The 26,405-nt window shown below is 42.0% G+C and overlaps 1 protein-coding gene across 1 annotated transcript in view; it reads left to right on the forward strand.

Moving 5' to 3' along the window:
- The window catches only part of ZMYM6 (zinc finger MYM-type containing 6), a 57,501-nt gene that overhangs the window by 26,048 nt on the left and 5,048 nt on the right, over positions 1–26,405 (forward strand). Inside the window, exons 10-14 of the mRNA XM_049775533.1 lie at positions 979–1,154; positions 3,076–3,223; positions 7,476–7,619; positions 9,911–9,945; positions 18,372–18,527. Of these exons, the coding sequence (XP_049631490.1) occupies positions 979–1,154; positions 3,076–3,223; positions 7,476–7,619; positions 9,911–9,945; positions 18,372–18,527 (659 nt within the window). The remainder of the gene's footprint in view (positions 1–978; positions 1,155–3,075; positions 3,224–7,475; positions 7,620–9,910; positions 9,946–18,371; positions 18,528–26,405) is intronic.

Here is a 26,405-nt window from a genome sequence, read left to right on the forward strand (position 1 = left end):
GAACCAGGAGTAATCTCTGAGTGCCACTGGATGTGGCCCAAAATGCCCCTCTGCACAAACAAATGAAAAAAAAAAAAAAAAAAAAGGGCAGACATTTGAAGATTTAAAGCCACTGAGTACTTCTCTGGGCCAAAGTGTATCTTTATTTTAATTTAATTGAAATACCTTTTGGCCACACCTGGCAATACTCATGGGTTACTCCTGATTTTGCACTCAGGAGTCACTCCTGGCAGGCTCAGGAAACTATGCGAGGTGCTGGGATGGAATCTGCTGTACTATTGCTCTCGCTTCTCAAATGAGTTTTTTTTTTTTTTTTGAGGGTGAAGTCACTTTTTTTTTTTTTTTTTGCTTAAGGAATTTTTAAAATTCTTTTTTTCTTTTGGGTTTTTGGGTTACACCCGTAAGCGCTTAGGGGTTACGCTCAGAAATCGCTCCTGGCAGGCTCGGGGAACCATATGGGATGCCGGGATTCGACCACCATCCCTCTGTATGCAAGGCAAATGCCATACCTCCATGCTATCTCTCTGGCCCCCAGGAATTTTTAAAATTCTGATGTTTTAGCTGAATCATTAGAATATATTTTTCTATTATTTAACTCTAAATTTAGAATAAACGTTTAGAATAAAAATAAAATTCTAAATTTTAAATTTAAATTATAAATTTAATCCTAATTTTGTTGTTGTTTCTTGGTCATATTTGGTGATCAGTGCTTACTTCCGGATCACTTTGAGGTACTGGTGATTGCACTTGAGTATGCCACGTGCAGGGCGAGTGTGCTACCTGTTGTACTATCTCTTCTGCCCGATTTAGAATATATTTAAAAAATTTTTTGTTTTGTGAATATGGAGACCATCTTTTAACCTGGAGGCAAACAATTGTACCACGTATTGAGAAATTAGCTTAAAAAAATATATATATGGAACTCAAAAATTGATGCAAATCGGTTGTTACTTCTTATGATTTCTTTTTTGTTTACAGTTTGCAAGTTCCTTTTTGCCCGTGACTTTGCAGAACAATGTGGAACCACATATTGTAAGATGTGTAGTTACTGTTCACAGACTTCCCCTAATTTGGTAAAAAATCGATTGCAGGGCAGGTCAGAAGAGTTTTGCTGTGAAGACTGCATGTCCAAATTTACAGTTTTGTTTTATCAGGTAAAAGTGTAATTTACCTATTTGCTTTCCTTCTTAGAAATTGCTACACATTTTCTGTGTAAAACTATGTGAAGATTTGTATTTAGAACTAAGAAACCAAATTACAGGATTCTGAAATAAAATCAGTTAAATATAAACATGAACTCTCGTAGGGTTTTTTTTTTTAATGAATTTGTTGATTTGAGGGTAGTATGTGCCTTTTAGTATATATATTTTTTCTTATTAAGTACAGTGACCTTATTTATCACTTTTGAATTCTTTTAAATGAGAACTTGACATATTTATGTTGCCTGTGAGTAGCTGTCTATTCAGAAGGTCATCACTGATGAATTAGAGGGTTAGACGTGGTTTTTCCTTCCTAGGTCAAATGAATGACCACTTTAAATACCTCCTTTAAATTTTTATTTTTTTGAAGGCTAAAACTAGGGATAAGAATTGAACCACTTTATTTTTGGCCATGCCTGGTTACTCCTGGCCCTGCATTCAGAATTTTTGTTTGTTTGTTTGTGTTTGGGTCATACCCCCGTGGCACTCAGGTTACTCCTGGCTCTGCGCTCAGATATCTCTCCTGGCAGGTTTGGGGGACCGTATGGAAAGCCAGGGATTGAAGCTGGTTTGGCCATGTGCAAGGCAAACACCCTACCCTCTGTGCTATCACTCCAGCCCCGTGTGCTCAGAAATTACTCCTGGGAGGCTTGGGGGACCATATGAGATGCCAGGGATTAAACCCGGGCTGGTTGCCTCACCTGCAAGGCAAATGCCCTACTTGCTGTGTGTGCTATTGCTTTGGCTCCTGGAATTAAACCATTTTTATAGGTCTAGAGTTTCCTAATTGTTATTTCATCCTCCTGATAATCTCAGGAGATAGATTTATGATTGCCAGTTTGTTTTTTAGGAAAAACAATCAGGTCTAGGAGGTTAAGTAGTATGCCCCTGAATAAACTGGTAGATGACAGCACCTATATCACTAGATATGAATAATCAGCACAACAATGAATGTCTGTAAGACAATCTTTATGACTTTTTTTTTGGTTTTGGTTTTTGGGTCACACCTGGAGGTGCTCGAGGTTATTCCTTGCTCTGTGCTCGGAAATTGTCCCTGGCCGGCTTGGGATACCATATGGGATGTCAGGAATCAAACTCAGATTCTTCCTGGATTGGCTGTGTGCAAGGCAAATGCCCTATCACTGTGCTATCATTCCAGCCCCCTACCTTATTTTTATGATTCAAGTCCATATTCTTTCTACCATAATACTGCTTATTTTTGTACTTTTTTTTTTTTTTTTTGGCTTTTTGGGCCACACCTGTTTGTTGCTTAGGGGTTACTCCTAGCTAAGTGCTCAGAAATTGCCCCTGGCTTGGGGGACCATATGGGACGCCGGGGGATCGAACCGAGGTCCTTCCTTGGCTAGCGCTTGCAAGGCAGACACCTTACCTCTAGCGCCACCACGCCGGCCTCTAATACTGCTTTTTAAACTTTGGAAGTAGAGCCTGTCTTCAGATTCTTTTGTCAAGTAATTTTGGAAACAGAAGATCAGTTTTTTATATTCTCTTGATTTATGGCATTATCTATATGAAACAAATTATCTGGTGTATATTTAGCTACTTTTTTTTTTTTTTTTTTTTTGCTTTGTTTTTGGACCACACCTGGCAGTAATAAGGGCTAACTCTGACTCTGCTGAATGATCACTCCTGGCAGAGCTCAGGGGACCATATGAGGTGCTGTGTTTCAAACTCGGGTCAGCTGCATACAGGGCTGACTGTCTCTCTAACTTCTATTTAATCACATTCTAAGGTAGAAACATTTTATGATTTCAACTGATTTGTGTGTCCTGCTTCTTAGTACCTCAGGTTTTTATGATTGTTATTTATTCACAGTTCTATAATGGTAAGCCTGTTTTGTCTCACATTTCTTTTTCAGATGGCTAAGTGTGATAGTTGCAGACGGCAGGGTAAGCTAAGCGAGTCTATAAGTTGGCGAGGAAACATCAAATATTTCTGTAATCTGTTTTGTGTCTTGGAGTTTTGTCATCATCAAATGACAAATGACCCTCTTTCCAAAAATAAAGGTAATATTAAATTTTACTTATGATATCTTTAAGAGCTAGAATTTTTTGTCAGCACACATAGTTGCAAATAATAAGAAAATCAAAACCTCACTGAATTCTAATGGCCTGAATTTCCTCAAAAGTGTAAGAATCTTTAAAGTATGTGTAAGAATCCTAAAACTTGGCCCTTGAAGCAACTTTAAGGAATTACAACACAGAAAAAATAGCAATTAATCTGTACACTGATTTGTGTGTGTGTGTGTGTGTGTGTGTGTGTGTGTGTGTGTGTGTGTGTGTGTGTGTGGTTTTATTGTCACACCCAGCAGTGCTCAGGGGTTATTCCTGACTCCAGGCTCAGAAATTGCTCCTGGCAGGCACGGGGGACCATATGGGACGCCGGGATTCAAACCGATGACTACCTGCATGAAAGGCAAACGCCTTACCTCCATGCTATCTCTCCAGTCCCTGAACACTGATTTTGTAGGAAAATTAGATTTGTTTGATTTTGCCTGAATTTAACAGTTACATAAGAAACTTATACCAAGGGGCTGGAGCGATAGTGCAGCTGTTGGGCGTTTGCCTTTCATGCGGCTGATCCAGGACAGACTTCGTTTTGATTCCTGCCGTCCCATATGATCCCTCGAGCCCAGGAGCAATTTCTGAGCACATAGCCAGGAGTAACCCCTGTGCGTCATTGGGTGTGGCCCCAAAACAAAAAAAAAAAAAAAAAGGAAAGAAATAAAAATAGAAAAAAAAATAGGAATAATAGGACTGTGAATAGTAGGGTGCTTGCTTTGCACATGCCAATCAAGCTTCAGTCCCTGACACCACATATGGTTTCCCAAGCCCAGCTAAGAATGATTTCTAGGCACAGATCCAGGAATAAGACCTGAGTACTGTCAGGTGTGACCTAAAACTAAGCTAATATAAACTAAACTAAATTTAAAAAAGAAAATCAGGGATCACTGGAGAGATAGTACAGCTGGTAGTGCATTTGCTTTGTATGTAGCAGAACCAGGTTCCGTCCTCAGCATCCCGTGTGGTCCACCAATCACCTCCAGGAGTGATTAACTCCTGAGTATGATCCCATACAAAGCAAATCAAAGAAAGAAACTCAAGGGCTTGAGCTTTGCATGTGGTCAGTGCATGTTCTATCCTCAGTATCCTATATGATACTTGAGCCCTGCCAGGAGTGATTTCTGAGCACATAGTCAGGAGTAAGTCTTAAGAACCACTGCATGTGGCCCAAAAAAACAAAAAAGGAAAATATAATAATATAATCAGGATAAATGGGGAGAAGATACAAATATGTTAATATAGTTGCTATAACTGACCTAAAATTTGATCCAAAGCTTGCTTGTGGTCAAGAGAAAAGAACAACACATTAATTATATATAAAAAAAATAAAGTGGACCAGTTATTCAAATAGTTACTGGCTAAGAATAAAATAAATTTGTAAGTAGGGCAACTAATATGGTTAAAATATTCAGATGAATAGTTACATATGTGGTATGTTCTGTCTCTTTTTTTGTTTGTTTGTTTGGTTTGGGGCCACACCCATTGATGCTCAGGGGTTACTCCTGGCTATGCATTCAGAAATTGCTCCTGACTTGGGGGACCATATGGGATGCCGGGGGATTGAACTGCGGCCTGTCCTAGGCTAGCACTTGCAAGGCCTTACAGCTTGCGCCACTGCTCCGGCCCCTCTGTGTCTCTTTATTATCTCTCTCTCTCTCTTTTTTTTTTTTTTTGGTTTTTTGGGCCACACCTGTTTGATGCTCAGGGGTTACTCCTGGCTAAGCGCTCAGAAATCACCCCTGGCTTGGAGGGACCATATGGGACGCTGCGGGATCCTTCCTTGGCTAGCGCTTGCAAGGCAGACACCTTACCTCTAGCGCCACCTCGCTGGCACCTGTGTCTCTTTTTTTAAATGTTGGCATAACCAGTTGAGCCACCTGGCTCTCATTCAGGAATCACTTCTCTAGGGCTTAAGAATCATGTGGCTCTGAGGATCAAGGCTACATTCAAAGTAAATCCTCGATCAACTGTTCTATTTCTCCAACCCAGTGTTCTCCTTTTTTGGGGTTTTAGGCCAGAGCTGGTGATGCTTAGTGCTTACTCCTGGCTCTGCTCAGAGATCACTCTGGGAGATCATGAGTGTTGCCGGGGATCAAACTAGTGTTGGTGGTGTGCAGGACAATTGCCTACCCTTTGTACTATTTCTCTGGTCTCTCAGATATGTGGAATATTCTTTTTGTTTGTTTGTTTGGCCCCGCCTGGCAGTATTCAGAACTTATTCCTGGTTCTGTACTCTGGGGTAACTCCTGACAGGGACAGGGGGACTGTATGTGGTGTGACTGAACTTGGGTCAGCCAGTATGCAAGGTCTTGTGCAAGGCTTACCATGCTTGCTGTATATCTTCATTCTGGCCCCAATTGGCCGTGTTCTTAAAGTAACTCTTCAAAGTAACACTTTGTAAGATTCAAAGCACTTGGTATTTTGTTTTCTGATGGAAGATTGGAGTGCTGCTGAACTGACTATACCTCATACTTTGGATCTTTACATTCTGGCTCTTGCCTACCTCTATAGTCTTATTAATCATCCATTACCTTCAAAATAATGTCTTGTGCTCATTTCATGTAGGCCAGGTTGAATTTGCATTCTATAATATTGCAAACAAAGCCAGTGGTTTTTGTGTGGATGGACAACTACTTCGGTTTACTTATAAAAGTTGTAATGTGGGGCTGGAGAGATAGCATGGAGGTAAGGCATTTGCCTTTCATGCAGAAGGTCATTAGTTCATATCCCGGCATCTCATATAGTCCCCTGAGCCTGCCAGGAGCGATTTCTGAGCATAGAGCCAGGAATAACCCCTGAGCACTGCCAGGTGTGATCCAAAAACCAAAAAAAAAAAAAAAGTTGTAATGTTGGGGCCGGAGAGATAGCACAGTGGTATAGTGTTTACCTTGCAAGCAGCCGACCCTGGACTGATGATGGTGGCTTGAATCAACATCCCATATGGTCCCCCATTCCTGCCAGGAGCAATTTTTGAGCACAGCCAGGAGTAACCCTGAATGCTGCTGCCGCAGGGTGTGGCCCCAAAATAAAACAAAGAAAAGGTTATAATGTTAAATTTTTTATTTGAGGCAAGCTTAGTATAGGGGTTTCAATATTCCCTAATAGAAAAATTCTTAATCCTGAAACTATGTATATTTTTTATTTTGTTTTATTTATTTATTTATTTATTTATTTTTTTGTGGTTTTTGGGTCACAGCCGACAGTGCTCAGGGGTTCTTCCTGGCTCCATGCTCAGAAATTGCTCCTGGCAGGCACGGGGGACCATATGGGACACCAGGATTCGAACCGATGACCTTCTGCATGAAAGGTAAACGTCTTACCTCCATGCTATCTCTCCGGCCCCCTTTTTTTTTAAATTTTTATTGTGAGTTTTATATTTTTAATTTTCTTTTCTTTTCTTTTTTTTTTTTTTGTTTTTTGGGCCACACCCGTTTGACGCTCAAGGGTTACTCCTGGCTATGCGCTCAGAAATCGCCCCTGGCTTATGGGGACCATATGGGACGCCAGGGGATCCAACGGAGGTCCGTCCTACACTAGCACTTGCAAGGCAGACACCTTACCTCTAGCGCCACCTTCCTGGCCCCTATTTTTAATTTATTAAATATTATTTGAAATTTATAGTTTTTGGGGACTATACCTGGCAGGGCTCATGGTTTATTTCTGGCTCTGTGCTCAGGGATCACTCCAGTGGGAATATGGGATGCAAGGATTAAAAGTGGGTCAATACATGCAAGGCAAACACTCTACCCACTGAGTTTCTGATTTTTTGGGGGAAGGCACACACCGGTGACACTCAGGGGTTACTCCTGGCTATGTGCTCAGAAATCGCTCCTGGCTTGGGAGATCATATGGTCCCCCGTGCCTGCGGAGCAACTTCTGAGCACAGAGCCAGGAGTAGTTACAACCCCTGAGCGCTGCCTGGTGTGACCCAAAAAACAAAAACCAGAAAAAAAAAGAAAAAAAGAAGTCGCTCCTGGCAGACTCCGGGGATCAGATGGGATGCTGTGAATTGAACTGGGTCCGTCCATGGTTGGCCAGGTGCAAAGCAAACCCCCTACCGCTGTGCTATCATTCTGGCTCCACCAACTTCAGTTTGATACCTGCACTGTGCCTTGAAAACTACATTGTTAAGTAGGTTTTTGTTTACAATTCTTTTATTCATACTGGGTCTTCCATTTTTGTTTATTTAAATCAGTAGATAATCCTAAAATACGTACTACTTCAATGGAGCTTCCTTCAGTAAAGAGTAATAATACTACACCAATTATAACCAATGTTGTGTCATTGGCAAAAATACCTCCTGCCCATCCCACAGGGAACACTAACAGTCTTCCAAAAGGTATGTATAGAAAGGTATTTGGTTAAATCATAGGTATGCATGTTTGTCTAGTCTTACATGCTCTTTTTTGATAATAATAGTTACACTTACCTGATGAAAAATACCCTTCTATCTCTGAAGGAAGTGGGTAGCAAGTAGGGTGGCATTGGGTAAGGAAGGAAGGATGTACAATTCATGATTTTAATGTATCTGCTTTTACCAATGATATTTCCAATATAGTCTGATTGTAAAACATCCCAAGTAATCTTGCTGACTTGGTTTCCTTGGACCATTTTTTTTTCTTTTTCAGACCACTTTTCAAAAATTAAATTTTGGGGGGCCTCCAAAGTAGTGCTGAAATTTACAGGGAACCTGGGGTCACTTAAGGTAAAACTTGGCCCAGATATTAGGACTGGATTAGTCAATACTTGTGTCAGTGATTTGGAGCTACTTGGGCCCAGCAGTGCTAGATAAAATTAGGGATATACACAGATACCAGGATACTGATCTCAGGGCCTCAACATACGGGGCCTATACTCTAGCTCAAGGGACTCCTGAACAATTTTTAAAATTCTATTTTTTTTTTCCTTCTGTTTTGATCACAATGGCTTTCTAAAGTACAGCTTCAAGTTAGGTCATTTTATGCTTCCAAAGATTTTTTTTGTTTTGTTTTTGTTTTTCGGCCACACCCGTTTGATACTTAGGGGTTACTCCTGGCTAAGCGCTCAGAAATTGCCCCTGGCTTGGGGGGACTATATGGGACGCCAAGGGATTGAACATCGGTCCCTCGGTCCTTCCTTGGCTAGCGCTTGCAAGGCAGACATCTTACCCCTAGTGCCACCTCACCAGCCCCAGTTTTTTTTTTTGTTTTTGTTTTAGTTTTTGTTTTTGGGCCACACCCGTTGACGTTCCTGTGTTACTCCTGGCTATGTATTCAGAAAACACTCCTGACTTGGGGGGACCATATGGGATGCCGGGGGATCCAACTGCGGTTAAGATTTTTTTATTTATTTAAACACATGGTTACAAAGTTGTTCATATTTGAGTTTTAGTTATAGATATAGCCACATTTCCTATAACTAATATCCCTCCCCCCTCTCCCCCACCTGGGACAGACATTTTACTTCTCTCTGTCTGTCTCTGTCTTTCTTTCTCTCTGTCTCTGTCTCTGTCTCTGTCTCTGTCTCTGTCTCTCTCTCTCTCTCTCTCTCTCTCTCTCTCTCTCTCTCTCTCTCTCTCTCTCTCTCTCGTGTGTGTGTGTGTGTGTGTGTGGGGGCCACACCCATTGGCACTCAGGGGTTACTTCTGGCTTTGTGCTCAGAAATCACTCCTGGCAGACTCAGGGAACCATATGGGATGCTGGGGATTGAATCTGGGTTGGTCCCAGGTTGGCTGAGTGCTAGGCAAACACCCTACCCACTGTGCTATCACTTCAGCCTCACTTTCTGTCATTTTTTTTTTTTTTTTTTTTGGTTGTCACACCCCGTGGCACTCAGGGGTTACTTCTGGCTTTGCGCTCAATGAAATTGCTCCTGGAAGACTTCATGGATCATATGGGATGTTGGGAATAGAACCACTGTCTGTCCTGGGTTGGCCTTGAGCAAGGCAAGCACTGCTTTGCTATCTCTCCAGCCCCTCAGCCCCACTTTCAATTTTTTTTTTACTTCCTCTTTTAGACACTGTGGCTTGTTTCTGAAGTGGTATTGTTCATATCACTTTTTCTCCTTTCAGTACCCAGTTCTTGTTCAGAGTGATCATTTCCAACTATCATTGTTATAGTGGTCCTTTCTCTGTCCTAATTTCACACGCCCACTATTTGTGGCAAACTTTCTACCATAGACTGGCCCTCCTGTTCTTGTCTCTATTGTCTCGATATTATTACCATACCATCTTCTTTTTTTATATATTCTACTCAAATGAGTAAGATTATTCTATGTCTGTCCTTCTCCCTGACTCATTTCACTCAAGATAATACTCTGCATATCTACTCATGTATAAACAAATTTTATGAACTTCAGACTCATCACATAAAGAACAAGTACAACCAGTGCTGGGGCCAGAGCAATAGCACAGTAGGTAGGGCACTTGCCTGGCATCGGCCAGCTGACCTGAGTTCAATCCCTGCATCCTGTATGGTCCGCTAGGTATTGCCAGGAATAAGTCCTGAATACAGAGCCAAGAGTAACCCCAAAACATTGCTGGGTGTGGGTCCCCCCGAAATGAATATAACTTATCTTAGTAAAAAAATAACTTTTGGTTTTACCTCTTTATATTTTAATAATAATAATAATATATATTTTAACTTACAACAGGTACAGTTACTAAAGAGGCAGCAAATATTGAAGAGGTGAGTTCAATTGTTAAAATTTTTCTGATATAGCTACTTGGGTTTCTTTTTTCTTTGGATATTGGCATATCTTACTTTATTGCACTATGCTTTGATTAGATGCTATATTTTTTACAAGTGGAAGATTGGTAGTACTTTAGTGTAGAACAAGTCTTTAAGTACCATTTTTCTAATAGCCTTTCATGTTTCTGTGTGATATTTGGTAAGTCTTGAAATATTTGAGACCTTTTCATCATTATATCTTATGGTGATCTGTGGTCAGTGATCTTGGAACTTACTACTGTACTTGTTTTGGGGTGCCACAAACTGTGCCAACATAAAGTTACTTTATCCATAAATGTTTTGGTTCTTATTACTCTAACTAACAGTCATTCCTCTGTCTCTTCCTCCCCTCCAGCTTCCCTATTCATTAGATACAACAATATTGAAAATAAGCCAAGGAATAATCAATCCTCTGGTGACCTCTAAGTGTTCAAGCGAAAGGAATGGTTGCATATCTCTCACTTGAACTCAAATGCTAAACAGGTCAGGAGATAGCTCAGTGGCCTAGGGTGCATGTTTTTTATATGGAAGGCCCAGGCTCTATCCCCCAACACTGCATGGTCTCCTGAATACCACTGGACCCAGTCTCTTGTGCTATTAGCACTGAGTCAGGGGTATCCACTGAGCACTATGGGTATAGCTCTATCCTCCAAAGGAAAGAAAAGAAGGGGCCAACGGGATAGCATGGAGGTAAGGCATTTACCTTGCATGTAGAAGGTCGGTGGTTCAAATCCCTGTGTCCCATATGGTCGCCCGAGCCTACCAGGGGTGATTTCTGAGCATAGAGTCAGGAGGAACCCCTGAGCGCTGCCGGATGTGAGCCAAAAACAAAACAAAACAAAACAAAACCAAAAAAAAAAAAAGAAAAGAAAAAGCTATAAATTATTAATATTGGTGACAAAGGCATGTCAAAAGCTGATCAATGCCAAAAAAAAAAAAAAACAAAAACAAAAAAAAACAAAAAAAACTAGGCCTCTTGTGCCAAATAGCTGAGTTGAATACAAAGGAAAAATTTTGCTTCCTTCCTCAAACTAACCACAACATTTCCTTAACCAAGAGTTACTCTCTTAAATTTTATAAAAACTGAGAAGTGAGGAAGCTGCAGAAGAAAAACACTGAAGCTAATAGAGGTTGGTTTATGAGGCTTAAGGAAAGAAACCATTCCTATAACATTAATGTGTGAGATCAAGCAGTAAGTGCTTCTATAGAAGCTGTAGCAAGTTATCCAGAAGACCTGGTTAAGATCATTGATGAAGGTGTCTACTCTAAACAACATATGAAGATAAAACAATCTTTCGTTGGATGGATGCCATTTAGAATTTTCCTAGTCAGAGGAGAAGTTGGTGCCTAGCTTCAAATCTTCAAAGGTCAGAGTGATGCTACTTACGACTTTAGATTGAGACCAATCCTCATACCACTCTGAATTCTGCAACTCTTAAGGATTATTCTAAATCAGGTCCTGGAATGTAGCTCAAGTGATAGAGCACTTGCCTCCCATGTGTAAGGCCCTAAGTTGGATGTCTGGCACCACATGGGCCCCCTGAGCTCCACTAGCCCAAGCACTATAGGCCCAAGCTAGGCTCTGGCTTGAATGACCCTGACTGCACCTCTCAGCATTGACAGGTGTGAAATACATGTCCATGCCTATCATTCATATACAAATATGTAAAAATATATGAACTGAGTATTAAACTTAGACACTCATGCATGTAAACTAAGTACTCTATACTGAGTTACATCCCCAATGAATTTTTTCCTTTTTTTGTACTAGTGAGTGAATCCAGGGCCCATCTAGAGAAGGCAAGCACTCTTTCATTGAGCTACATCTGTGACCTACAGTTGTTGTTTCTTTTTCCTTTTCTTTTAGTTTTTGGGCCACACCTAGTGATACTTAGGTATTACTCCTGGATATATATCTGAATTACTCCTGGCAGACTCGGGACTATATGGGATGCCGGAACTGTACCCAATAGGCCATGTACAACGAAAATGTCCTATGACTGTAGTCCCAGCCCCTAGTTTTTGTTCCTTTTAAAATGGGGCCAGAGAGATAGTTCAGCAAGTAGGGCATTTGCCTTGCATGCTCTCTACCCAGGTTTGATCCCAGCATCCCCTATGGTTTTCCAAGCCTGCCAGAAGTGATTCCTGAGTGCAGAGCTAGGACTTAACCCTGAGCCATGAGCACTGCTGGCTGTGGCCCCAAAATAAACAAAACAAAGAAACAAAAATAGTTATTCAGAAGAGTTGGAAAGATAATACAGTGGGTAGGAAGTTTGCTTTGAATATGTCTGACCAGGCTCAGTCCTGAGCATCACATATTGTCCACCTAGGACTACCAGGAATAATTTCTGAGTGTAAAGCCAGAAGTAACCCCTGAGAACCTCTGGGTATGGCCCTAAAACAAAGTTTTGGAGGGCCATACTTGGAGGTGCTAAGGGGCTACTCTCAGCATAATGCTTGGAGAAACATGCAGTGCCAGAGTTGAAAGCTGGACCTCTTGCATGCAAAGTATGTGCTCTGTCCTTTAAACTATCTCCCAGCTCTTGCTCAGGGGTTACTCCTGGTTATCTGTTCAGAAATAGCTCCTGGCAGGCACAGGGAACTATATGGGACACCGTGACTCGGGACTCAAACCAACCACCTTAGGTCCTGGATCGGCTGCTTGCAATGCAAACACCGCTGCGCTATCTCTCTGGCCCTGGCACCAAGTATTTTTATTTTAGACTATTAAGTCTTTTAAAAGAGTTTGTCATTTTATGACCCTGAATTATATAAAGCTGAAATAATTTACATAAAATGTATTTAAATTCTCACTTTATGTCTCATATTTAAAAAAAAATGAGCTCTTTCCTGTCCTCTACTCTTTTTTTTTTTTTTTTGAGCCATCATTGGTAGTGCTTAGGGTTTAATACTGGCTCTGTATTCAGTCATTACTGCTGGATGCTTGGGGACTGTATATGGACCTGGGGATTGAACATGGGTTGGTCAACTGCAACCCAGATGCTATACTGTCTCTAAGCCCTGAATTCTCCTCATTTTAATTTTTGATTCCCATTTAAAAATAAAAAAGAAACGCATAATTTCAAATTTAGCAGTCTGACAGTATTGCAGCTAAGTCATTACAATCACCTTATTATCATTGTGTCAGTATCACTTTAACAGTCAAACAAAATTCCTGTTATCCAATACTAATATCATATGAACTTAATATGTCAGATCTTTGGTTAATATTGGTAATGGCTGTACTTCTATTTTAACATTTTCATCGGGTTTTATTGCCAGTTTTTAAGAAAATATCATCTTTATTTGAGCACCATGATTATAAACATGTTTGTAGTTGGGTTTCAGTCATAGAACAGCATACCCTTCACCAGTGCAACATTACCACCACCAACAACCTCATCTTTGTCCTCTCCCACCCCCTGCCTGTATTCAAGATAGGCATTCTATTTCTCTCACTCACTACCATTGTCATGATAGTTATCAGTGTAGTTATTTTCTAACTGCACTCACCTCTCTTTGTGGTAAGCTTCATATCATGGGCTGGTCTTTTCAGCCCTCATCTCTGTTGTCTCTGAGTAATAATACAATAATGTTTTTTATTTTTCTTAAAACCCATAGATGAGGGGTCGGAGAGGTGGCACTAGAGGTAAGGAGTCTGTCTTGCAAGCGCTAGCCAAGGAAGAACCATGGTTTGATCCCCGGCGTCCCACATGGTCCCCTCCAAGCCAAGGCTAATTTCTGAGCGCTTAGCCAGGAGTAATACCCCTGAGCATCAAATGGGTGTGGCCCCAAAATACCAAAACAAAAACAACAACAACAACAAAAAGCCATAGATGAGTGAGACAGTTCTGCGTCTTATCTCTCTCCCTTTGACTTATTTCACTCAGCATAATAGATTCCATGTACATCCGTGTATAGGAAAATTTCATGACTTCATCTCTCCTGACAGCTGCATAATATTCCATTGTGTAGATGTATCACAGTTTCTTTAGTCATTCATCTGTTGAAAGACATCTTGGTTGTTTCCAGAGTCTGGCTATTGTGAAAAGTGCTGCAATGAAAAGTGCTGTGAGGAAGGCATTTTTGAATTGTATTTTTGTGTTCTTAGGATATATCCCTAGGAGTTGTATAGCTAGATCATATGGGAGCTGAATTTCCAGTTTTTTTAGGAATCTCCAGATTGTTTTCCATAAAGATTGAACTAGGCAGCATTCCCACCAGAAGTGAATGAGAGTTCCTTTCTCTCCACATCCCTGCCAGCACTGATTGTTTTTGTTCTTTGTGATGTGTGCCAGACTCTGTGGTGTGAGATGGTACCTCATTGTTGTTTTGATTTGCATCTCTGGTGATTAGTGATGTGGAGCATTTTTTTTATGTGCCTTTTGGCCATTTGTATTTCTTCTTTGACAAAGTTTCTGTTTATTTCTTCTCCCCATTTTTTGATGAGGTTAGGTGCCTTTTTTCTGTTAAGTTCTGTCAGTACCTTGTATATATATTAGAAATTAGACCCTTGGGCCCGGAGAGATAGCACAGCGGCGTTTGCCTTGCAAGCAGCTGATGCAGGACCAAAGGTGGTTGGTTTGAATCCCGGTGTCCCATATGGTCCCCTGTGCCTGCCAGGAGCTATTTCTGAGCAGACAGCCAGGAGTAACCCCTGAGTACTGCCGGGTGTGGCCCAAAAACCAAAAAAAAAAAAAAAAGAAGAAATTAGACCCTTACCTGATGGGTATTGGGTGAATAGCTTCTCCTATTCTGTGGGTGGTCTTTGTATTCTAGTCACTGTTTCCTTTGAGGTGCAGAAGCTTTTCTTTTTTTTTTTTTTTTTTTTTTTTTTTGGTTTTTGGGCCACACCCGGCGGTGCTCAGGGGTGACTCCTGGCTGTCTGCTCAGAAATAGCTCCTGGCAGGCACGGGGGAACATATGGGACACCGGGATTCGAACCAACCACCTTTGATCCTGGATCGGCTGCTTGCAAGGCAAACACCGCTGTGCTATCGCTCCGGGCCCAAGGTGCAGAAGCTTTTCATCTTAATATAGTCCCATCTATTTTATCATTGCTTCCACTTGTTTCGAGAGTGATGTTTTCTCCTTGAAGATGACTTTAGTCTCAATGTTCTGGAATGTTTTACCTACATATTGTTCTATATACCTTATGGTTTCAGGTCTGATATCAAAGTCTTTAATCCATTTGGATTTGACCTGTGTACATTGTGTTAGATGGAGGTTATTACCAATTAAAAAAAAGTTTAATTTAGGCACTGAGATTTACAATACTAATAATGGTAGTGTCCCTTGCATACATTATTCCTGTACTACACCTTCCATCAGAGTGTTCGCTTTCTTCCACCATTGTCCCAGTGCCCCATTATCATCTGTACCTCCTCAATATTTCCCCTTCCATGTTTAATTTCCTACTGAAGATCAATTATAAGTTTCTGTTGTCTTTGGACATTTGTTGTTTCCTATTATATCTTCATATCCTGAATATGAGAAAGATTATTCTTTTATGTTTTTATTTTTGGGTCACACCCGGCAGCACTCAGGAGTTACTCCTGGCTCTATGCTCAGAAATCGCTCCTGGCAGGCTCAGGGGACCATATGGGATGCCGAGATTCAAACCACCGTCCTTATGCATGCAAGGCAAATGCCTTACTTCCATGCTATCTCTCCGGCCCGAGAAAGATCATTCTTGTCTATTCCTCTCCTTTTGACTTACTTTGCTCTCCAAGTCTATCTGTGTAGCAGCAAAGTGTATGTATGATCTTATCTTTTCTGCACTCAGAAATTGCTCCTGGCTTGGGGGTCTATATGGGATGCTGGGATATTGAACTGTGGTCTGTCTTGGTAAGTGCGTGCAAGGCAGACTCCCTACTGCTTGCGCCACTGCTCCAGCCCCTCTGATACATTTTTTTTTTTTTTTTTTTGGTTTTTGGGCCACACCCGGTAACGCTCAGGGGCTACTCCTGGCTATGTGCTCAGAAGTTGGTCCTGGCTTGGGGGACCATATGGGACACCGGGGGATCGAACCTCGGTTTGTCCAAGGCTAGCGCAGGCAAGGCAGGCACCTTACCTTTAGCGCCACCGCCCGGCCCCCTGATATAATTTTTTTAGGTCTTTGCGGTTGATGACAAGAAGTGGAATTGCGGGGCCGGAGAGATAGCATGGAGGTAAGGCGTTTGCCTTTCATGCAGGAGGTCATCGGTTCGAATCCCGGCGTCCCATATGGTCCCCCGTGCCTGCCAGGAACAATTTCTGAGCCTGGAGCCAGGAATAATCCCTGAGCACTGCCGGGTGTGACCCAAAAACCACAAAAAAAAAAAAAAAAAAAAAAAAAAAAGAAGTGGAATTGCGGAGTTCTCTGGGAGGAGGTCAATTCCTAGTTTTGCTTGTTTGTTTGTTTTTTGGGCCACACCTGGCAGTGCTCATTGTTACTCCTGTCTGATCAGAAATTGCTCCTGGCAGGCTTGGGAGGCCAAATGGGGTACTAGAAATCGAACCTGGGTCAGTCAAGTGCAAGGCAAATGCCTTACCTGCTGTGCTCTTGCTCTGGCCCCAATTCCTAGTTTTCTAAGAAGTGTCCATATTGTTTCCCAAAAAGGCTGGAGTAGTTGACAATCCCACCAACTGTGAATGAATTGTCCCTTCCCCCAATATCTATGCCAGCACTGGCTATTTTTGTTCTTTGTAATTTGTGCTGCATTGTACATAGGAGTGAATTCTAGTGTGAGATGATATTTCATTGTTTTGATTTGCATTTTCCCTAATAATAAGTGATGCCCAGCATTTTAACATATATCTTTTGACTATCTCTGTGTCTTCTTTGTGGAATTCTGTTCATCTTTTTGCCCCATTTTTTTGATGTGGGTAGTTTTATTATAAAGTTCTACCAGTGCTTTACATATCTCAGATATTAATCCTTTATCAGATGAATGGTTGGAGTCTTTCCTAGCTGTGGGGTATCTTTGTATTTTGACCATCTTTTGTTTTGTGGGATAGAAGCTTCTTATTTGCCCCTTTTTCCCATACTCAATGCTCAGGGGTTACTCCTGTACTCTGCACTTAGAAATTACTCTTGGTGGTGCTTGGGAGACCATTGGGGATGCTGGGAATTGAACCTGGGTCAGTCACATGCAAGGCTCAGGTACATGATGGCTCTTTTGTTTGTTTGGTTTTGTTTGGGTCACACCTGATGGCACTCGGTTTACTCCTGTCTGTGAGCTCAGAAGTTGCTCCTGGTAGGCTCAGGAGACCATCTGGAATGCCGGAAATCGAACCCAGGTTCGTCCCAGATTGGTCGCATGCAAGGCAAATGTCTACTGCTGTGCTGTCATTCCAGCCCCAACGATGGCTATTTTTAATTATAATAATCTAAATGTGGATGCTATTCCCTAGTGGTAAGGAGAAAGATATATCTACTTGTTAAGGAATTTTCAGTAGTCTCAAAAAAAAAAAAAAAAAAAAAAAAAGAGCAGTAATGTTATATTCATTAATTTATCAGTTTTTGGGCCATCCCAACTGTGCTTAGAATTATGCCTGGCTCTGTGCCCAGAGAATCACTCCTTTGGAAGAGTGGGGTACCATAATGAATCCTGGATATTAAACTCAGGTTGGTTTGTGCAAGGCAAATGCCTTACCTTCTTTTTTTTGGGGGGGGGGGGCCATACCCGGCGTTGCTCAGGGGTTACTCCTTGCTGTCTGCTCAGAAATAGCTCCTGGCAGGCACGGGGGACCATATGGGACACCGGGATTCGAACCAACCACCTTTGGTCCTGGATCGGCTGCTTGCAAGGCAAATGCCGCTGTGCCATCTCTCCGGGCCCTGCCTTACCTTCTTTACTATATCTCCTAACTCCTGAATTTATTCTTCTTTTTGGCTACATCTGGCAATGCTTAGGTTACTCCTGGCTCTGCGCAGGAATTGCTTGGGGGACCATGTGAGATGATTGAACCCAGTCAGGTTAGTGAAAAGCATGCACCCCACCCACTCTACTACCTCTCTGACACCCTCCTAGATTTGTTCTTTAATGAACTTTGAAACCTCTTTTGGAAGACTCAGACCAAACTTCATAACCACCATAATGTGAAGGGAGTGATGATAGCTTGTTCTAATTTGGTATTTCTATCTCTCACATTATATTTTATTGGATGAAAGTGTTAACATCTACTTAATTATTTGTAGTCACAGTATAATTAAAGAAAGATCAGTATGTTAACTTTGAATGGTATATGCATATCAGATATTATATATGCATATCAGATATTATATATAAAGCATACAAATTATTTTAATAACTTTAAAATTATATAAGGTATTGATATTTTTTAATAACTTTATTTATTTATTTTTGGTGTGGGCCACATCCGGCGGTGCTCAGGGATTACTTCTGGCTGTGAACTCAGAAATTGCTCCTGGTAGTCTCGGGGGACTGCCATATGAGATGTCGGTTACAGGCTGCCGGGAATCGAACCTGAGTCCATCCCGGGTTGGCCGAGTGCCAGGCGAACATCTTACTACTGTGTTATCTCTTCAGCCCCAGGTATTGATATATTTTTATTAAGTATTAATATGTACAACATACTTTGTTGTTTTACTTGACTGATTTTAAATGCATTCTTCCCTCATGTAGATGGAACAGTTAATCCGGAATTGTTAGTTTTGAATTATTAATAGCTTGCAGTAACATATCTTTCAAATTAAAGCTATTTCCCTATATATGTTTTCCTTTTGTAGAGTACTTCTCTAATTCTTCAGTCATTTAAATCATGTTATGGAATAGTTCTGATTAATATTTTCACTTTGGACTATAAAAATTTAATTATAAATAATGTAGTACTCCTGTGATTAAAATGTCCTGATTGTTTTTCAATATTTAAAAAATTTCTTTGGAACTTTAGTGTGAATATTGTTCAACTTGCTTAATTTATGTTAAACTTATGGGAAAGATAAGGTAGAGGAAAGTAAAAAATGGAGCAAGTCTACTTCAGGGCCAGGGGATCCCAAAGGACTGGAGCTCATGCTTTGTAGGCAGGAAGCCTGGGTTCTACCTGCCACTAGTACACAGTTGTAAATAGATTTTTTGTTTGTTTGTTTTTGGGCCACACTGGTGATACTCAGGGGTTATTCCTGGCTATGCGCTCAGAAATGACTCCTGGCTTGGGGGACCATATGGGACACCGGGGAATCGAACCATGACCCGTCCTAGGTTAGCACATGCAAGGCAAACGCCCTACCACTTGTGCTACCACTCTGGCCTCTACCCCTGATTTTTTGACACGTATGGCTTAACACCCACCACCCACCTGCAGCAATGAAGAAATAAAAAGACTACCCACTGCAAAATTCAGCAAACTTTTGAAAATGAAGGTTTAAAAAGTAATATTTTAGACTTTTCAGACCATATTCTCTTTTGCAATCCTTTACCTCTGGCACTAAAATATAGAAGTTGGGTGCCAGAGTGATAGTCCAATGGATCAGGTGTTTGATTTATACACCCTGACACTCAGCTGGGCCCCAGAAATAACCTCCGAGTGTTCTTCACTCCACAAGAAAAGAGTAGTGGGTTGGAGATTTGGCTCAAAGATAGAGTGCATTGGCTTTCACCCCTGGCTCTGCAGAGGAAAAAGAGGTGGTGGCTGACCAACTATCCTTTGCAAACCGCTAATTCCTTTATTCCCATTTCCAGAATCAACCATTGTTGCCTTTGGCTTATTTCCTTACACTCTCCCCTTCCTTTTCCTATTTTCCCCATTCTTGAAAAATTAATTACTATCACCAGTCATCTTTTTACAATCTAGAGGCAAATACTATTATGATTTTGGTATGTTTCCTTTCATACCATTTTTAGTCTTTTGTATCACATTATAAAATATATAGAAACCCGGCATCCCATATGGTCCCAAAAACACAAACAGTACATTATACACACACACACACACACACACACACACACACACACACACACACACACACACACACACACTTATTTATTTATTTATTTATTTATTTATTTATTTATTTATTTATTTTGGTTTTTGGTTTTTGGTTCTTGAGTCACACCCAGCAGTGCTCAGGGGTTACTCCTGGCTCTATGCTCAGAAATCGCTTCTGGCAGGCTCAGGGGACCATATGGGATGCTGGGATTCGAACTTGGGTCTGTCATGTATTGGCCACTTGCAAAGCAAATGCCTTACCACTGTGCTTCTGCTCCAGCCCCAGAATGTATTTTTTATAAATGTATTTATATAACATTTGTTAAAAATATCCATGTGACAGTAGGTTTAATTTATTCCTATTGACTGTTATATTGTGCCTATTGATAAAAGTTAGGTTGTTTCTGGTTTTTACTATTAAAAAAGCTTTGCTGCAGTGAATATCCTTGTACATGTCTTTGCATGTGTGTAGATGTTTACTGTAAATAATGAAGGAATAGAATTTTGGGGTCAATATGTTTTGCCTTTTTCTTTCTTTTTTGGTTTTTGGGCCACACCCATTAGCCCTCAGGGGTTACTCTTGGCTCTGTACTCAGAAATCACTCCTGAAAGGCTTCGGGGACCATATGGGTTGCCAGGGATTGAACCTAGGTTGGTCCCCAGTTGGCTGTGTGCAAGGCAAATGCCCTACCTCCTGTGCTAGCACTCTGGTCCCACATTTTTATTTCTTTTATTTTTTTATTTTTTTGGTCACAACCAGATATTCTCAGGGGTACTCCTGTATCTGAGATTAGGAATTACTCCTGATGGACTTGGAGGATCACTGAACCTGGGTTGAATGTGTGCAAGCCAATTGACCTACCTGCTGTACTGATTCTAAACTTATATATATATATATATATTTTTTTTTTTTTTTTTGGTTTTTGGGTCACACACCGGCAGCACTTAAGGGTTACTCCTGGCTCTATGCTCAGAAATCGCTCCTGGCAGGTTCGGGCTCCATATGGGATGGCGGGATTCTAACCACCGTCCTTCTGCATGCAAAGCAAATGCCCTACCTCCATGCTATCTCTCCGGCCCCGCAAACTTGTATTTTTAGTTTTTATATTGCCCTATAGAGTTTCAGGGTTTTTTGTTGTTGCTGTTGTTTTGTTTTCGGTCACACCCAGCAGTGCTCAGGGATTACTCCTGGCTCTATGCTCAGAATCATTCCTGGCAGGCTTGGGGGACCATATGGGATGCTGGGATTCGAACCACCATCCCTCCTGGATCAGCTACATTCAAAGCAAAGGCCTTACCACTATGCTATCTCTCTTGCCGCCATTTCTATATTTTTGAACAAACATTATTCTCGACACTATGGGGTTACTCCTGTCTTGGCACTCAAGAGTCTCTCTTGGGGGCCAGAGTAGGGCATTTGCCTTGCACATGGCCAACCCAGGACAAACCTGGTTCCATCCCCGGCATCCCATATGGTTCCCCGAGTCTTTCAGGAGCTATTTCTGGGTGCAGAGGCAGGAGTAACCCCTGAGCGCCACCGGGAGTGCCCCCACAGAAGAATGAATTACAAGTTTATAGACTATGTGGGAGATGGTACTACAAATAAGGCTGTACCTTGCATGCAGCTGTCTCAGGCTCATCTTTAGTACCTATATGGTCCCCAGACTCACCCCGAAGAATGACTTCTCCACTAAGAGGGAACATAGCAGGAGTAAGCCCTGATCATCTAGAATTATGACTTAAATATTTAAAAAAACAACTTTGAAAGCAGCCTAACAAGTTTATTGACTATGAAAAAAGCTTTTTGGGAGGGTCAAAGGGTGTTGGGTATGGGACCCATAATGTGGTTCCAAGGATGCGATACTATTCAGGCCCTAAGCTGACCAGCAAGGCAGTGATGGGGGCCTCCAGGCCACACACCTGTGGTACTCGGGACCATATGATACCAGGGATGAGCCTATCTCTGGATTTCTAAAGATAGTTCTTTTTTTTATTGTTTTTGACCACACCCAACAATGCTCAGGGCTTACTCCTGGTTCCATGTTCAGGGACCACTTCTTGTGAAACTTGGAAATCTTATGGGGTTATGAAGATTGAACTCAGAATGGTGTGTACAAGACAAATAACCTCTCCTCTACTATTTCTTTAGTTCTCTAAGCATTATTTTCATTTTTTTTTCTTCTGAGAACTATATGTTCACAACTTCCCTTTTTTTTGTTTTGTTTTGTTTTGTTTTGTTTTGTTTTGGGCCACACCAGTGACTCTTAGGGATTACTCCTGGCTATGTGCTCAGAAATTGCTCCTGGCTTGGGGGGGGACCCTATGGGACACTGGGGGATTGAACCTAGGTCTGTCCTAGGTTAACACGCTGCTTTACTGCTTGCGCCACCACTCTGGCCCCTGTATTTACAACTTTCCTTTAGCGTTTTGTTTTGTTTATTTGGGTCACACCTGGCAGCACTCAGGGGTTATTCCTGGTTCCACACTCAGAAGTCACTCCTGGCAGGCTCAGGGATGCCTGGGATTCCAACCAATGACCTTCTGCATGAAAAGGCAAATGCCTTACCTCCATGCTGTTTCTCCGGCCCCTCCTTTAGCATTTTTTAATGGTTTTGAGGCCACATCCAGCAGAGCTCAGGTGTTACTCCTGGCTCTTATTCAGGAATTACTCTTGGTAGTGCTTGGGGGACAATACGGGATGCCAGAAATCAAACCTGGGTTGGCCATGTGCAAGGTAAAAACACTTTACCTGTAGTTATCACTCTGCACCCACTTTAAAAAAAAATCATGTTTAGGCCAGGAAAATAGTAGAGTGGGTAGGATGCTTGCTTTGCAAGCAGCTGACCAGGATCCAATCCCTGAGTCCTGACAAGAGTGATCCCTAAACTATGAACCAGGATTAAGTTCTGAGCACAGCCAGGTGTGGATCCTCCCCTATAAGAAAAAAACGAGGGGCCCGGAGAGATAGCACAGCGGCTTTTGCCTTGCAAGCAGCCAATCCAGGACCAAAGGTGGTTGGTTCGAATCCCGGTGTCCCATATGGTCCCCCGTGCCTGCCAGGAGCTATTTCTGAGCAGACAGCCAGGAGTAACCCCTGAGCACCGCCGGGTGTGGCCCAAAAACCAAAAAAAAAAAAAAAACCAAAAAAAAAAACCGGAGACTTATGGTCCCTGGTCAGCTAAAAGTGGGCTACTGTCCCTTTAAGGGTGAAGCCTTCAGGTACCAGATTCCAGCCCCTTGTAACTGCTACTGTAGGGCAGTTGTCCTGGGGGTATATAAAGCCAGGCCTGAAGTGGTAGGAGCTTCTGCACCCTCTGCTAGAATGCTCCTGCTGGTTGGTTGCTGCCTGAACTGCTGGAGAAACTGTTTGCCAGACTCCCTGTACTTTTTAACTTTTGCTTTTTGCCTTTTGCCTATTGCTACTCTTTGTCTGGTTCTTTCCCTGGTTGACTCATCGCCCTAGTCCCACCTTTGGCCCTCTCTCAGCCTAGGGGGCTGGCTCAAAGGTCCCTGGCCTCGCTGATTTGACACACACACACACACACACACACACACACACACACACACACACGGAAAATTACATTCGTTTTGTTTGTTATTTGGGCCGCACTCAATGACACACACACACACACACACACACACACAATGACACACACACACACACACACACACACACACACACACACACACACACACACACCCAAAAAAAGGAAAATTGCATTCTTTGTTATTTGGGCCACACTCGGTGTCACACACACACCCCAAATTTTTTTTGTTGTTGTTTTTTTGGGCCACACCCGGTAGTGCTCAGGGGTCACTCCTGGCTGTCTGCTCAGAAATAGCTCCTGGCAGGCATGGGGGACCATATGGGAGACAAGGATTCGAACCAACCACCTTTGGTCCTGGATCCCGGCCTGGAAAATTGCTTTCTTTTGTTTGTTTGGGCCGCACCCCGTGATGCTCAGGGGTTGCTTCTGGCTGTGTGCTCAGAAATCACTCCTGGCTTGGGGGACCATATGGGATGCCAGAGGATCGAACCGAGGTTTGTCCTAGGTTAGCACTTGGCAAGGCAAATAAATGCTCTAATGCCTGTACCACCTCTTTGGCTCCTCATGCATTTTTTGTTTGTTTGTTTTGGGGCTCAGGGGTTACTCCTGGCTATCTGCTCAGAAATGGCTCCTGGCAAGCACAGGGACCATATGGGACGCTAGGATTCGAACCAAACACCTTAGGTCCTGGTTCGGCTTCTTGCAAGGCAAACACCGCTGTGCTATCTCTCTGGCCCCTCATGCATTGTTTTTAATAGGTAATGGAACATTATTTTTTGGAATGGGTAATGTAATGAGCCTGCCAGGAGTGAGCCATTAGCGCAGAGCCAAGAGTAGTGAGCATTGCCAGGTGTGTCCCCAAAACCAAAAAACAAAAGGTAATAATATTTGAACATGAAAGATGTCTTACCACAATACAGTTCACTCATTGAGAAATAGCAAAAGGTGTGATAATATTGTGTTTACTGGAGTGTTGAGAAACAGGCTGCTTTATACTGCTGAAGTTCACATATTTTGATATTTCTGTGGAATGCAGTTTGGCAGGTCCATTGTAATTAAAACCTGTAGCATACAGATTTAATTTCTATAATACATAGATTTTAATGTTTTTGACTTACTAAACATACAAGAATTTACTCTATAAATCTGCTAAACACGTAGAATTGACGTGTAGTATAGTACCATATTGTTTATAATAGATGATTTATAAAGTTTAAATGTTTTGCAACAGAGACTCTTCAAATTATGTGGTCAGTAGATACATAAAGCTGTAAATAGAATGGGACTGTAGCAATAATTTAGCCAGTAGGGCTCTTGCTTCAAGCATTCAGCTGACCCAGATTTCACTCCCAGTCTTCCAAATGGTCCCCTGAGCCCTCTAAGAGTGATTGTTGAGTAACTGTAGAGCCAGGTGTAACTCTTGAGCACTGGTGGATGTGGCCTAAAAACAAAACAAACAAATAAAAAAGCTGTAACAAAGGGGCCGGAGAGATAGCGTGGAGGTAAGGCATTTGCCTTGCATGCAGAAGATCGGTGGTTCAAATCCCAGCATCCCATATGGTCCCCCGAGCCTTCCAGGAGTGACCCTTGAGTGTTGCCGGGTGTGACCCAAAAACCAAAACCCCCAAAAAAAAAAGCTTTACCAAGATTACCATTTACTATCTATTAGAAACAACTATTTTAACTACACACACTATCTTAGAAAGATGTATAAGAACTGTGGTTGTGTTTAAGTTTGAGTCAATAGATGGCAGAGAGGTGTGGAAAACACTTTATATATATACTTTGATATCTTTTGAATCACATAAAATTAAAAATTATAATTATTGCTGTGTAAATTTTAGTATGACTTCTAATAATAGTAAAAATATTACCTTTTTGGGCCGGAGAGATAGCATGGAGGTAAGGCGTTTGCCTTTCATGCAGAAGGTCATCGGTTTGAATCCCGGCATCCCATATGGTCCCCCGTGCCTGCCAGGAGCAATTTCTGAGCATGGAGCCAGGACTAACCCCTGAGCACTGCCGGGTGTGACCCAAAAACCACAAAAAAAAAAAAAAAAAAAAATTACCTTTTTAAGCCAGAGAGATACCAGAGTGGTAGGGCGTTTGCCTTGCACACAGCCAATCCAGGACCGATGCTTCTTCAAATTCTGGCACCAAATCCTGGTTCCCTGTGTCTGCCAGGAGTGATTTTTGAGCGCAGAGCCAGGAGTAACCCCTGAAAGCAGTCAGGTGTGACCCTCTCATGAAAACCCTCCCAAATTACCTTTTTGTTTTTGTTTTTGTTTTGTTTTGTTTTGTTTTTAGGCCACACCCGGTGGTGCTCAGGGGTTACTCCTGGCTGTCTGCTCAGAAATAGCTCCTGGCAGGCACGGGGGACCATATGGGACACCGGGATTTCAACCAACCACTTTTGGTCCTGGATCGGCTGCTTGCAAGGCAAACACCGCTGTGCTATCTCTCTGGGCCCCCAAATTACCTTTTTAAAGTAACAACTTACCTTTAGATCTTATACAATTTGGCCTTTGCCTTCCTCTATGAAATTGATCATTCAAGCCAATCTGCTTACCCTACTACAGTTTTGTTTTGTTTTGGCTGTGCTCAGAGTTTAATTCTGGGCTCTGGAGCATAGGGTGAGCTGGGGATTAAACCTGGTTGAATGCATGCAAGGCAAATTCTTTACCTACTATATTATATCTCTGGCTTCTAGTTCTGTTCTTTTTTTTTTTGTTTGTTTTTTGTTTTTGGGTCACACCGGCAGCGCTCAGGGGTTACTCCTGGCTCTACTCTCAGAAATCGCCCCTGGCAGGCACATGGGACCATGTGGGATGCTTGGATTCGAACCACCATCCTTCTGCATGAAAGGCAAATGCCTTACCTCAATGCTATCTTCCCAGCCCCCCTAGTTTTGTTCTTATTGCAGGACCTAAAGCCATA

Source organism: Suncus etruscus, chromosome 6, assembly GCF_024139225.1.
Source record: "Suncus etruscus isolate mSunEtr1 chromosome 6, mSunEtr1.pri.cur, whole genome shotgun sequence".
Lineage (NCBI taxonomy): Eukaryota > Metazoa > Chordata > Mammalia > Eulipotyphla > Soricidae > Suncus > Suncus etruscus.